Source organism: Mixophyes fleayi, chromosome 4 (assembly GCF_038048845.1).
Source record: "Mixophyes fleayi isolate aMixFle1 chromosome 4, aMixFle1.hap1, whole genome shotgun sequence".
Classification (NCBI taxonomy): Eukaryota; Metazoa; Chordata; class Amphibia; order Anura; family Limnodynastidae; genus Mixophyes; species Mixophyes fleayi.
Genome location: NC_134405.1, coordinates 33,891,135 through 33,906,255, shown reverse-complemented (window position 1 = coordinate 33,906,255; position 15,121 = coordinate 33,891,135). Strand labels below are relative to the sequence as shown.

Sequence of the window (15,121 nt, the reverse complement as noted above, 5' to 3'; positions counted from 1 at the left end):
TACTTATGCTGCTGTTTGCATTGTGGAGTTGAGGTATGCAAGTATGCAGACCGGAAGACCCAGCATTGTACAGCCACAAAAGGATGCTGTGACTGAGACTAAACACAGTGGGATGGGCCTACTCGCTGCTTGCAAGTCTCTTGTGGTTACTTCAGTTCTATACTTAACTTTTACTTGCTCTGTGGTCAGTGACAAATGAGTTTTACATAGAGGAGAGAAAGGGGGATGTGGAGGAGGGGGAGGAGGTGAGACCTTGACAATGCCCTAATTATGATTCATGAGTCAGTCACTCTTCCAATAGTTAGTTATAGTAGATTCTAGATATTGTTTTTGCTGATAGGGGGTTTTCACCTGTAGATTACTTTTAATTTATCGGAATATATCTGCCTTACTGCAACTTTTATTCGTTACATTTATTTTTCTTTTGCTGTTCATGTATCCCATGTATTAGTGAGATTAGGTAGAATTATTTCTTTTCATGTCCCTGGGGTAAGACAAAGGGTTGTTGTACTCTCTATAGTGGCCAAAAATGTATCCAGAAAGCAACATTGTATTGTAAGCAAGGCTATTGAATATAATCTCGCACCCTGCTGCTATAGGTTCTTGGCTCCACCCCCTGGCTGCGCAAGAGGGGTGTGGCCTGGTGGGCCAATAGGAAGCTATCGGTCCCCTGAGCCATTTTGCTCCCCCCACCCACTTCTCAGCGCCCCTGGTTTACCAAAAATGTTTAAGTAAATTCTTAGGTGAGGAAATACTTGACTGAAAAGAACTGAAGGATGCTTGACAAACAATATATTTATATATAGTAGAACATTCAAGACAGAATCTCCCCGCCAAGGGCTGGCTTTATATGGGGGGGTCACAATTTTAGGTGCATTTCAAACCAAACTTACCCACTTTTCATACCTTCCTTCTGGAAGAAGGTATGAAAAAAGGCAGTGGGTGGAGCTTGGTTGCGCAATTTGTATCAACAAGTGGGAGGGGCAAGGCTTAGGATGCCTCGAATCGTATGACCTCATCTCTCGTGGGTGGGCCTTGATGACATGTTTGTGTATTTATGACACACCCACATCCAATTTGCAGGTCCGATGAGGGGCCTTCTGGGAGAACTGGCTACTCCCCAGAAGTCTGGGATGTCAATCAATAATCTGGGAGTCTATCAGACAATTCTGGGAGAGTAGGAAACTATATTTCAAACAATGTAATAATAACCTTCAAAAACACACATAAGCATCACATGTAATATATCTAATCCCGATGTCTCTTCATACTCTTGATTAATTTAAGGCATAACAAAGGCTAAACTAAGCAGTATTTTAGGAGAAAATGTACACATTGATAGAAATCACGGAAGTAGTCCTAAAGTAACAGTTATCCGGACTGATATTATTACAATTTCCAGCCGGATCAGTAGTTCCAAACACCTAATTGTGGACAAGCTCCTGCATGTGTAAGGTGAATAAATAGGGGGACCAGCGCCAAATAAAAATTGTTGCATTCCCAAATATTCTGCAGTTCATAAATTAACTGCAGTATATTAATAACACAGATGTAACCATAGTTTATCTTTCAAAGATTCTCCTGCATTGCCCAGGGCAGAGCCAGTTACGGTGTACATATCGGCAAATGTTTCAGGTGGCTTTAACAAAAAAAAAAAAACATAAAAAAGGATTTCGTTCTTCAGGCACAACATATATTTTTATTGGTTAATTTAAAAAAAAATAAAAAAGTTAAATTAATTTTGTCTTCTTGCGTTTGTCTGAAGGTATCCTCCACCACGGTCTTGCCCAGTGATTTCCATTTAAAATTCTTGCTCGCTGGAAGAAATTTTACTGATTTGATGGTTCAAGAAAAAGTTTTTCATTGGAGGCATCTCCAAACTTAAAGAGCATGTTTACTGCATAGATGAGTAACTATATTTCCATGTTTTTGATCAATAGCTTTAGAGGAACCGATTATTTTGAGCTCTCTAAAGCCCAAATAGTCCGAAGAATGTTATAGTGTCCCTATCGACGCGTATAAGATTTTTGTGGGACATTTTGACATAGATTTCGTCCCCCTTCTCCAGCATGAAATTGGCTCCTATGAAGCTGCTCCCCTTCCATACTGGGAACCCCCAGGTATCGCAGAACGCTCTCTTGTTCTCCATCAGAGGTTTGTCAGTGCTCCTCTTGTATACTCCGTGAGTAAAGAATGTCGGAGGGTCGTTAACTCGGGGGCAATTTGATAAGGCAAGTTGAAGCTTGGAGTACACAAAATATAGTCCACTCTTCATGCACACAAGTGACCCGTTGCTGTACCCCACATCATGCAGGAAGGCTAGACCTCTGGTGGGCTCCCACTGGAGAGGAAAGGTGGAAGAAGTGTCTGCAATGGTAAGACCTGAAGAGAGGTGTACAGTTGGGGGTAAGTGCATGAAAAATGAGTTTACTAAAAATATCTATCATCAAAAAGCGTAAAAGTTTCAGATTTGGTAGAACTTTACAACTGACGTTCATTCGAAGCACTTCTGTTCTTTTAGCTTCATATTTTTATGTTAAATTCTTATAACATTTCTACTTTACTATCATTATTACCAAGAACTAATTTACTAAAACAGTATTTAGGTGTAAAAATATCACATAGCCAGATAGTTGCTTCCATTGTCTACCCGGCACTAGACAGATAAAAGCTAATTGCTGATTGGTTTGTGTGGTTCAGTGGAAATATTGAACTGAGAAACACTGTTAGTATATGAGTACTACTAACTTTAACTACCTTCAAGCAGTTTTAGGAAAATATCCTCAAAAACAGACAGTCCCAGGCAAATCCTCATTCCCTCAAAGGCACTCTTGCTACCCAATAGACCACAACTCTCTTGGGGTTCCAAAATCAGGGCTATTGGGATATGTGCATTTCAAATGCCTATGCATCTAGTGGGTAAGTAATGATGCCATCTCTCTTACCGCTACTGCTTACAGAATATAGATTCCACTCGCAGCGCCTAATGTCTCCTTTTCTTCATATGTAAGATTCTCAGGGGTACATTCAATGTAAATTACTGTTTTGTTTTGTTTCTATGCAAATCAGTAAAACAATAAATAAATGTGTTTGTCAATAACAGAAAAATAATTTGCAGACTTGAAACTCTCCTTTACTGTAAGTCAACTATTGTTTGAACTAAACTCTGTAACTACATCCGCGTGTACATGACCCAGATTTGTGTTTTATAACACGATTCTCAAAATTTGCAAATCCGCACTATAGCTATAGCAACCAATGAGACGTTAGCTTTTATCTGTGCAGTGCAGGTTAGACAGGAAAGCAAATGTCTGATTGGTTGTTTGAGCCATGAGGCTCAACTTTAGCAGGAAAAAAAACACCTGTACACAGGCCCGGCGCTCCCATTAGGCAAGGTTAGGCACTTGCCTAGGGCACCGGGCTCTGAAGGGCGCCCTCCAGAATGAAAATTACTTTAAAACTGTGCGGCGACCGCTGACCATACCTGTCACAGCCGCCGCACAGCATTCAGATGCACGGGGGAGGGGGGAAGAGGCTGTTGCTCACCACCGCCGCCCCCCTGCTCTGTCTCCTCCCCTCCACTCAGTGAGTGGAGGGGAGGAGATGGAGCAGAGAGGTGGCGGTGGTGAGTTAAGGAAAGACGGGGTGAGGAGGGAGGAGGGCGCCGTTTTTGCGCGGGGGGGGGGGGCGGCACCGATTTTTGCGGGGGGGGGCGCTGATTTTTTCAAAATGCCTAGGGCACTATGGACCCTAGCACCAGCCCTGCCTGTACACTACAGATGACTGGTAGCAATGCCACTGGCACGTGAATCCTTACTCTCCCTAAAGTAATGCTAAGAGTATTTCTGGCAGGGGGTTGCCTGGATCTATGTAATGGTAAGACCCCCACTTTTTATTCAACTGGAATGATGAATATACCCAAATGAAAATGATATCTCATAACAGCCATGTGTTTTTCTAAACTACCAAATTCATAGACAAATTAATAGCGCTACGGAATATGTTGGCGCTATATAAATAAATGATGATGATGATGATAGACATCCTATTATCACTTTCAGTTCCTACTGTTTAAAACCAACTTCACACAGTCACTTGACCTACTCCCCACACATACCTGTGACATGAGCAGAGGGTGTAGGGCGGACATCTGGAAAACAGAGAGAGAAATTGTTAGTATTTAAAAATAAATTAGAAATGGTTGAGGTGACAGATTTAAACCTGGTTCAGGAAAACAATATGTACAGCACCAAGAGCACCAGTAACAGTAGTAAGGCAACTATCAACAAAATAAAGCAATATATACCAATAGCTACCAATATTCCAGAATGGAACTTGGGATAAAAATTGGCCATACTCCTCATTTACTCAAATTACACCCAGATCTATTCAGGTCTGTTTGAATTTATACCTTGTATCAATTAGCAAATTAGGACTAGGACTTGTGGGCAGCATGGTGGCTTAGTGGTTAGCACTTCTGCCTCACTGCACTGGAGTCATAAGTTTGATTCCAAACCATGGCCTTATTTGTGTGGAGTTTGTATGTTCTCTTCGTGTTTGCATGGGTTTTCTGCCACAATCCAAAAAACATACTAGTAGGATAATTGGCTGCTATCAAAATTGACCCTAGTCTGTCTGTGTGTGTTAGGAAATTTTAGACAGTAAACTCTATTGGGTAGAGATTGATGTGAGTGCAGTCTCTGTACAGTGCTGCGGAATTGGTGGCACTATATAAATAAATGATGATGATGGTGAAGGTCTAAGGGCCTTATTTAGAGTTGCCTTTGTGCTCCAAATGTGCATAGAAAAAGACGTACACTAAAAAAATCCTACATGTATCCTAAATGTAAATCCTAAATGTATATGTTGACGCTGGTGTATTTCAACACAAAAACAATAGAATTTATGCCAGGTGTATAAGTGTGTGTACTTGTCAATAGCATAGAGATGTAGCTTAACAGTGTTAGTAGTAAACTGTAAAGCCACCTTACCCTATTTGTAAACAATATACTAATGTATTGAAGTGTCATATACAAAAGAGTGAAAAATGTCTTGACTGTTATTAAGAAACATTTTCCATATCTAATGTAATTAAATCCAATGGGAAACTCTTTTCCTGCAATAGTCCTAATGAAAATGATAAAGAAGCAATGTGAATAGATGGCTGGACTTGATCTATTGTAGCTGCAACGCTAATGAATGACGTAAAATCAGCCGGAAAGGGCTTTACACAAACAGCCAATCAGAAACGGATAGATAGTTCAGCATTATTGTTGTGTAACTATGCACCAACCCTACAGAATGTACAAGAGATACCTAAGAGTCGTATCTGGTGATGTGTTCACGCCTAATTATGTGAACACTTCCCTACTGTACCCAACTCGCACACTCCTGTCTGTCCCGTGTCTGACTCTGGACTCCTGGTGTAAGTGGATGCAAGCCTACGATATGTAAGAAACAAGACTCTGATGCATTTTTGATAGATTGGACCAATATTCAGCCTTGAGGGGACTCATATACACATCGGAGTGGTAGATGATCATACTGGTAAAGAATTTCCATGTATATTGAAGAATTATTTGGGCTAGATTTACTAAATTGCGGGTTCGAAAAAGTGGGGATGTTGCCTATAGCAACCAATCAGATTCTAGCTATCATTTTGTAGAAGGTACTAAATAAATGAAAGCTAGAATCTGATTGGTTGCTATAGGCAACATCCCCACTTTTTCAAACTCGCAGCTTAGTAAATCTAGCCCTTTATGTGAACTATGGACTCTTCATGTGAACTGGGAATTGTTTATATATTTATTTTATATGTTCTAGAATTGTTTATGTTTATCTGATGTAATCTAATTTTTATTATTATTTATTTCTTATTCTTTATTTTTGGAATTTTAGTGTATTGGCATTTTTTAGGATACCCATCATCATCATCATCACCATTTATTTATATAGCGCCACTGATTCCGCAGTGCTGTACAAAGAACTCATTCACATCAGTCCCTGCCCCATTGGAGCTTACAGTATAAATTCCCTTACATATACACACACAGACAGACAGACAGAAAGACAGATAGACAGAGACAGAGAGACTAGGGACAATTTTGATAGCAGCTAATTAACCTACTCATATGGTTTTTTTTGGAGTGTGGGAGGAAATCGGAGCACCCGGAGGAAACCCACGCAAACAATATACATACAAACTCCACATAGATAAGGCCATGAGGTATAGTTTGTTTCTTTCATTTTACAAGTGTAAGCAGTGGCATCATTATTTATAATGGTGATGAAAATCCAACAGATAAATAATCTTAGGTTTAGGAGTATTGCTTCAGTTTAATCTCTCAATTGCCTCAAGGATGTCAGTTATCTCACCAGTCCACAGCATAATACACTGTAGAAATATATCATTTTATATATTCTTTATATATGTTTTATAGAAATACTGTATATAATTATAAATACTTCTTAATTGAAGAGAAACTCATGGCATGTTTTAATATGTCTATTTAAATAAAGCCATATTTTTTATTTATTTTTTACCCCTTGCCTTTTAATTTATTTTTATCTCACTCCTCCATAACCTACCTCCCACTCATCACAAATATCTTGAGTGTTTACTATGGAATGGTGAAATAGGGCTATTTAACAAGCTGTGAAACACTTAGCTTTTCGCAGCTTATCCTCAATTGCTAACACCATCTGAGGATGTCATTATGCAGGGCTTACCTATGTAAAGCCCTGCTGGAGAAGAGAGTCTACAGTGTAAAGGGATCTCTTCTGATCCCTTACCTACAGGCTGCATGTTCCTCCCCTCCTTAATGTTCACACTTGGAACTGTGACCAATTGAGAAGTCTAACTTCTAAATGCTGAATGGTGACTCTGAATTTTGTAGCAAAGTAGATTTGAAATGTGCTATGTGACAACCTGCGCATGTACGGAGTTTTAGTCGCACATAGGCACTCCACATAGGCAGTGGCGGACAAGATAAGCAAATATTTTGCCACAGCGGTGAAACATAACACTGGCTGTACTATAATGATAAATTGGTCTGAATAATCATTTCTTTTGGCTGCGATATGTGGCGACAAGAAATAGAACTTGCAGAACATGATAATTAGGCCCCAAATAGGTCAATGTGTGTGACAGCAATGTTTATCCCAAAGGTCTACATGGAAACACTTCCTTTGATTGTGCATGGAAGTCCTTGTTTTAAACTGAATTGAACCTCTTGCTTTGAATTTTTATCTAAGTTCTCGGCTTCATCCTTCAAAGAAGCCCTTTGATTCAACATGTCATAGTCAAATCGAGGGGGGTTACCTAGTGCCTGGAAACCCCCCTCCAAGCCTGGGGCACTGTATAATTGAGGTGGCTGGACCCTGCCCCCATATCACACTGCTCTCCTCGAAAAGAGAGAGGTGCGTGCACCTAACAGTAGTGCACACAGCATTGCCCATGTATGTTATGGGATAAGGGAGAGTTGGAGAGCAGCCAAGCACCATCTAAAATAATAGCCACACCCCCATGTATGCTGGTCACGCCCACTGTTGGCGTGATGTGGAATCCCCCCTCTGCAAATCCTGCGTTTGCCCCTGCACGTGGGCTCCTACTTTGGCTCCGCATTGTAGCCCCTGCTTTGAATATCCATCGAAGGCTTTTCTTCATTCTGCATGGAAGCTCTTGCTTTGCGTAGCCCTGGTTTCCCTCATTTACCCCAGTGTTCAATGTCGTACATCACCAGGAGATATCGTCCAGTATACACGAGGACTACTGTAGTATCTGATATGTGCTATGGAATTACATTCAGATTAATTCTAACATGCATTCTTAATACCTATTTTATTTTCATATATTTATTAATGTTTTACCTTGTTTCAAGGTCATTTTCTGTGCAAGAGAATTTGTGTTAATCTGAAAGAGATAAGACACAGGATGTTAACTTAAAAGGATTCTGATCAGAATACTCAGAGTGGACAGTGATATCTCCTCCTCTCGAGCTCGCAACCCCTCGCTTACAAAGCCGAGAATAGTATCACTAAATATATTTTACCTGGAACCAATACTGTGATACATTGAGTTACTAGAGGCTCAAGACTTTATAAACTCCTCACAAATGAGAAAAAAGCAGAGGAAGTGGTCATGGACATTGTCCTTTTTATTAAAGAGATAGTTGAGAATGAAAACTATTCATCTGTCCTCACTGATAATTCTCTTTCGGTACTCTTTGAAAAACCTTATTATTATTTTGTAAGGTGTACTCTTGTGGGGTAAATGGATGGCACTCCAAGGTAGAGATGAGCAAATTTTTTTGAAACTGTTCTGCTAAATTGGTCAAAATTCTCGTTTGGCCACAGCATTTCCCATGTTTTCCGGGAAGAATTTGGCCATAAATGTTTCTGGTTCTACCCCAAAGCAGAATTAATTAACGGTCGCCATGCCAGCTCTATTCATAGACTTTAAATTCAGTGAAAGGCAAATTTACATTATAGTGTGGAACAGCATTCCATGGAAGGTCGAAACTTGAAGATAGCATCACAAGAACTTTGTAGCTCTGTTAAATAGCCTGAACTTGACTGATGAAGAAGTTCACCAGCTTATCTTTACTTGCAGGAGCGTGCTAATAATTTTTGGCACAGAGACTAAACAAAATTATATGGCTCGTGGTACCAAAAGGACAAACTGTATTTTTTAGAATAATAGGTTTTTATTGCAAGGCATTCCTCCTTCAACCAATAGGTCTCTTGTCCGGCCTGCATACCTCGGGGCTGAGATTATCATCATCAGCTACTTATATAGCGCTACTAATTCCGCAGTGCTGTACAGAGAACTCACTCACATCAGTCCCTTCCCCATTGGAGTTTACAGTCTAAATTCCCTAACATACATACACAGAGAGAGAGAGAGAGAGAGATTAGGGTCAAGTTGATAGCAGCCAATTAACCTACTAGTATGTTTTTGGAATGTAGGAGGAAACCGGAGCACCCGGAGGAAACCCACGCAAACACAGGGAAAACATACAAACTCCACACAGATAAGGCCATGGTCGGTAATCAAACTCATAACCCCAGTGCTGTGAGGCAGAAGTGCTAACCATTAAGATATCATGCTGCCCTAGAAGCTCTTCTATGGTTTCTGCTATTTTCACTCTATTAGTAGGAAATCTAATGGTGGGCCCAGGACACATGTTTTTTTCTAAGAAAGCCCTGGCATAGATAGCTATCATATATCATGTCTACCATCTGTATCCTGCTGCAAGACAGTCATGGTAAGGACTATGTGAGCTCCTGGGGCCTTCCAGTAATATCTAGCAAGTCCATTTGTCCCCTCATCCCAGGGGAATGAAATGAGATGCGTGATTGACAACACCCCCCTCCACCAAGTCACATCCACATTTTACCAAGATAACACCTCCTCAAATTGGCAAACTCTACTCATTCCAAACACTGACAGTGAGGACTGTTGGGGGGAAATGGCCACGTGGGCCAGATTTATTCAGTAAATAACCACATAGTAACTATACCTAGTGATCATGCACTGGGGGAGAGCACATCAACCTTTAAATGTCAGACCTCATTTGTAAAAGCACAAGTTGCTCAGTGGGTATTTGGCCCCTCGACAGCACTCATCTCTGATATGTCTAAGAGATAATGTTGTCCAAGAATAAACAAATTAGCAGTGGGGAAACTCATATTTTATATGCCAATGTTTCCAGAATGGCAGACTAAAAATAAGGCTTAAACTACCAGGATTTGAAAAAAAAAATATTTGCAAAACTAAGAAGGTCAGAATATAAGAAACGTAGGTTTTACAATGCTAAATTTTGTTTTTCAGTATGAGATCTTTATCAATACATAACAGGGGTTAAGTGACGACTCCCACAAACTGTAAGGCGGAATGCAGAAAATGCACATTTGTGACGTCATTACAATGGCGCAAGCTTTATGGCTACAGATGGCAATTTTGTGATTGTATGTGTCTTTTCTGTCTTAGACTAGGATTAACATGACAAAAATTCCCTTCTCATATTTAAGCGGGAAGACCTGGAGCTGAGTCCTGCCTTCACAAGACCGGACATACTTCCCTGTGTTGTTTAATTATAAAATAATTATCAATTAACTTTAATATGAGAACAATAAGTATTTTTAAACACTAAACGGCTCTAACATCCACGAGCACGTGTTCCAAGTCTTAACCACTTTCTTCAAGAGATAGACCACCTTTGCCAGCCGGAAGATCATTTTCCATATAAACTCTCCTCTGTCAGGTTGTCAGAAAATATCAGTTGTCCAATCACCTCTTCTCTGACAACCTGTCAGAACACAGTTGCTCTATAAACTTTTCCCAGACTATGGGACCTGGAGAATTATCCACCACAGCTCCAGTCGGAGGTAGACAATGTTTAGACAGGACACATTTGTACCTGAAGTTTTGGCAATCCCATCTCCTATGGCAAAATATTTTTGGCAAATTGATGCCGGTGGTGGGCCTGTACCTGCGAAATTCCATAGCTTACAACAAAAGCTCAAGAATTGAACCCAGAAAATCGTCTGCTGTCCCCATTTTTTATTTTATTTTTGTAAATAACACCATTTGCAAATTCACAGAACAGCACATTTTAAGGAGTTTTCAATGGTGAATAAATAGGTAGATACATTAAGTACCGTCACACAAAAGATCTTAAATTTCCTTCTTCTTGAACCCTTTGCAGCAATGGTCTCTCTCTCCCTCTCCCTCCCCCCTTTCCCTCTCCCTTTCACTTTCCCTCTACCTTTCCCTCTCCCTTGCCCTCTTCCCCTCTCCCCCCTCTCCCTCCCTCTCTCCCTCTCCCTCCCCCTCTCCCTCTCTCCCTTTCCCTCTCCCTTTCCCTCTCCCCCTCTCCCTCCCTCTCTCCCTCCCTCTCTCTTTCTTACAGAATCTGCCCTCCTCCTAATAGAACATTTTTAACAATTATGCTACCAGAGGGACAGCCCCAACTTCTTCATCCCCAAACACCCCCTTGCATTTCCCCATCATAGAAAGAACACTTACCATATCCTGAGTGGCATCTAGATTGCTTTGCACCCTTCTTAAGTAGTAGATCTGTGTGGCTGCCCCACACAAGGCAAGCAGAGCGAACATCATCAGTACCAGCTGAATCAACATCTTGCCCTCCACTCTCCTCTTTCTTATGTGTGGGGGGAAGTGGGGAGGGTGGTGGCCGGGTGTCTCCACTGTGAACACAGACATTGGAGGGCTTCCATACCTGTCCATTGTAAGTGCAGCAAAGGGATCTCTGTGCTGGTGGAACAGAGGTGACACATGGTCTTCTGACACCAGGGGGAGGGGATGATGAGCGGATGGGAGTTACACCTATGCTATTCAGACAGATCACAAGCAGACACATGCAATGCAAATCACACAGTACAAAGCCGGACATAAAATTATTGCATAATATTAAACAGTATAGGCAAAATAAATATTTTTTCGGGTAAGTTTTAATGTGGTAATTTCGGTCTGTTTTGCAATTAAAAGCAAAAAAATAAATAAAAAAAATGCACACAGAGATGAGAAATTCTGAAACTGACACTCACCTAATATGCTGTTTCCTCATTGACCTGGCCACAAGAACTGCTATCTGCACATCACACAGCTCTCTGCTCCCGAGATATCGTTTAGCAGATTGACATTCGGGGTTTACAGCTGTCTGAAAATTTACTGACAGTCGGTGAATATTAAGCCATATCTTCATAACAGTTATAAGTGCAGGTTGTCTACTCCTCCAAGTTCTATAGGTTCTACAAAATTCTGAAACCTTGCTATTTATTTTATATGTCACTTAAGCATTTTTGTGTTGATGCTGAAAACAAATGTAAATGTTTTCACTTCTTAGGCACTCAATATTATATAGTTCACAGTGATTATTATCAGACATAGTATGTCAAATAACCAGGGACAGAACAAACTTTGCCCCGGTCGAAATGCAAAATTGTTAGGGGGCCTGGAGATTCTTGCCTATCCTCCTCTCTGCTCTTGTGAACATGCACGGGAGCCGGAGATAGCCGGAGCTTCAGGCTCTGTGTGCAAACTCCTGAGTGTGTCTATGGGAAATTGGGGGCACTATTGTGTATCATAAAATCAACTTGGAAAGCACTTCTGCATACCTCCAAACATGCAGGTCCCCGCCAACGAAACAGTGGGTGTTACCACAGGCTAAGCCTAACTTTAAATGGGGCCACAGGCTAAGCCTGAAATTACTGGTGCCTCAGGCTAAGCCTGAAATTATACTAATGTCCCTAAAGAGAAAAATACAATAGAGCAACACACTCCTAATTACCCAGAGACTTATGTCCACACTTCCTGCCTGATGTGTGCAAAGCACCTTGTGCCAAAGTGTACAGAATGTTAGAAAGGAAAGAGTGAAGCAGGGCCGTAACTAGGGCTGTGCGACAGGGGCGACCGCCCAGGGCGCAACGCTGAAGGGGGGCGCAATTTAGAAATATTTTAGGTTAAAATTGAGGGCTAGGGGAGCGACAATTCTCTTTCTCGCCCCAAGCACTAGAATTCTAAGTTACAGCTCTGGAGTGAAAGCATGAGCATGGAAGAGTATTTACCTCTCTCTAGCAGTCTTTGACGTCTCCTCACCGCTCTGTCGCTGTCCGCCGACTGCCGCAGTCCTCACCATCCTGCCGCAGTCCTCACCATCCTGCCCTCGTCCATCATCTTGGGCTCACTGTCTGTCTTGATCCTTACGTCTTTCTTCTGCAGCATAGGATATTCTGTTTTCTCTCTTTCCGCCATTTTTTTGTTTCTATCTGACGTCTTCATACTTCTTCCTGGTGTCTTCTTACTGGAGCTCTTCACCGCACGACTCTCACCAAATGACTGAATCCACGCTGCATGGGATGGCTAGATAATAGTCATCACGTGGGCACACAGTGGGATGGTGAGCCAATCACCTCGGTCCATTTGAATGCATGGCGCAGCGGCGAGCCAGTCATTGCTTGCCGTGGCGCCACAGTTTCAAATGGACAGGGGTGAGCCCTGATTGGCTTACCATTCCGGCCTCTGAGTGGCTGTTACCAAGGCAGAGGGACCCTAGAAGAAAGGAAGAAGACATACCTGCCTCCTGCCACTCAGGTAAGCCCCCCGCTGGGCGCCTCTTCACATTACCTCCAGAAGATTTATTATTAAAATAATGATTTTTTTTTATTTTTTTTCTTCTTTAAAAAGTTACTTTGTTTGTTTTTTACCTTTATTATTTTAATTTTTTTTTATCTGACACGAAGATGTGCAGGGCTCCTGCCGGTTATAGCATACTTGCCAACTTGCTGCAGACTTGCTCTGGAAGCCTGTGATTGGGGCGGGGCTCCAAAATTTGAGTAATTTTGGCCAAACGCCATGATGCCCGGTGAAGCGCTGCGTTTTGGACCTAATTCTGACCACTTCACTAGGAAGTGGGCAGAATTCTGCCAGATGTGGGAGATTGCCACACTCATCCGGGAGTTCGGGAGACTCTCGCAAAATGCAAGAGTCTCCCGGACATTCCGGGAGAGTTGGCAAGTAAGGGTTATAGCTTGTGCTATACCAGTAAGATGCCTCTCACCACTTCCAGCCAGTATCTCCAGGATCGCTCAGCTGTCCTGGTGAACTTTTATTGATAAATTGTACAGCCGAAAATGTTTAATTGCAGTGATAGAAGTGATAGAAAATTTTCACAACCGTAGCTGTTTGATAAATAGACCCTTAGTATCATAACGGGTTGGGTACGTTTTAACGATTATGAGAAACCCGACAAGCAGGAGCCCTACAAGAAAAATCTAATTTGAGACAAAAACAAATGGAATATAAACAGACACCCAAAAACCGAAACTGCAGATTTCCGATGCCACAGCGCGTTGACAGGAACTCATTCCGAATACACAACTCTCCGGCAGTTCAGTTTGACGTCAGTGTGACCTAGATAAATGTTAATTTAAAGTAGCAATGTCTGAACCCCGCAGGTTAAGTGTTTATAACATTTATCTAGGTCGCATTGACATCAAACTGAACTGCCGAAGAGTTGTGTATTCGGAACGAGTTCCTGTGGCATCGGAAATCTGCAGGTTCGGTTTTTAGGTAAGTCTGTTTATATTCCATTCGTTTTTTTCTCAAATTAGATTTTATTTTTTTTGGGGCTCCTGCTTCTCAGGTTTCTCATAATCATTGATTGATTACCACCAATCATAATACAGTGCAGTGTGGTCAGAGGCGGAACTAGCGAGCTGTGGGCCCCGGTAAAGGGACGCGGGGAGGAGGGAAGCGGGGCCCACAGCTCGCTAATCCCGACCCTCTGCATCTGCCGTGAGGCAGGCCCCATTATCTCCATGCACCATACCTGCTGCACCAATGCTAGTTTCGCCACTGAGTGTGATCATTATCAGTGTACAAATACTTCAGTATAATTATACAGTGCAGTGTGAGCATTATCAGTGTATAGATTGTTTACACTATAGAGTCTGGTGTGATTGTTATCAATGATTTGGTAGTTATAATTATGACAAGAGAGATCATAAAACCGATGGCACTTAAACTCAAAATACCTCCCTCCCTTCATATATCACTGTGTTTTTTCATTTACATATCTGTGAATAACATTTTATCTGCCTACTCCAGACAAGGCACAGTAGGCAGGAAAGCATTGCAGTGAGCGACTAATTCATATGGTGCTTCCACTGCTTGGCCGCAGGTCACTGCCGCATTCTAAGTAACGTGGCCCTTGGCTCTTTTCTGTGGAGGAGCCTTTGACCAGCTTTGTGTGGGCTTTGTGAGTCTATAGGGCATATAGTCACTCTATTACCAGATTTACCACCAGCCAATTGTAAAGGATTATATCTAGAGATGGTCACTGACCCCTATGTTTTGGTTTTGGTTTTGGATCTGGATTACCGTTGTGTTTTGGTTTTGGCAAAGCCGCCCTTGCGTGTTTTAGTTTTGGTTTCGTTTGGTTTTGTTTTGTAATTTGTTAGAAAAATTACATTTTTGGGGGCTAAAATAACATAATTTAGGTATTATTTTGTACCTACATTATTATTAACCTCACTAACACTAATTTCCAGTAATTTTCATTCAATTTTGACCACCACCTAGGTCACAATATAATTT

At 41.5% G+C, this 15,121-nt stretch overlaps 1 protein-coding gene across 1 annotated transcript; it reads right to left on the bottom strand.

Moving 5' to 3' along the window:
• Positions 1 to 1,671: 1,671 nt before the first annotated feature.
• Positions 1,672 to 11,292, bottom strand: LOC142149739 (tumor necrosis factor ligand superfamily member 14-like). The gene is made up of 4 exons (XM_075205041.1): positions 11,030 to 11,292; positions 7,870 to 7,912; positions 4,118 to 4,150; positions 1,672 to 2,382 (listed from the first exon to the last, which is right to left on the bottom strand). The coding sequence occupies exons 1-4, from the start codon at positions 11,249 to 11,251 to the stop codon at positions 1,970 to 1,972; spliced, it is 711 nt and encodes a 236-aa protein (XP_075061142.1). The 5' UTR covers positions 11,252 to 11,292; the 3' UTR covers positions 1,672 to 1,969.
• Positions 11,293 to 15,121: the final 3,829 nt, after the last annotated feature.

Coding starts and splice junctions, on each gene's coding strand:
- LOC142149739 (XM_075205041.1), bottom strand. CDS start 11,251: ATGGACAGGTATGGAAGCCCTCCAATGTCTGTGTTCACAGTGGAGACA. Junction 4,151..7,869: donor GAAAATGACCTTGAAACAAG/GTAAAACATTAA, acceptor TCTGTTTTCCAG/ATGTCCGCCCTACACCCTCT. Junction 2,383..4,117: donor ACCCTCTGCTCATGTCACAG/GTATGTGTGGGG, acceptor ACCTCTCTTCAG/GTCTTACCATTGCAGACACT.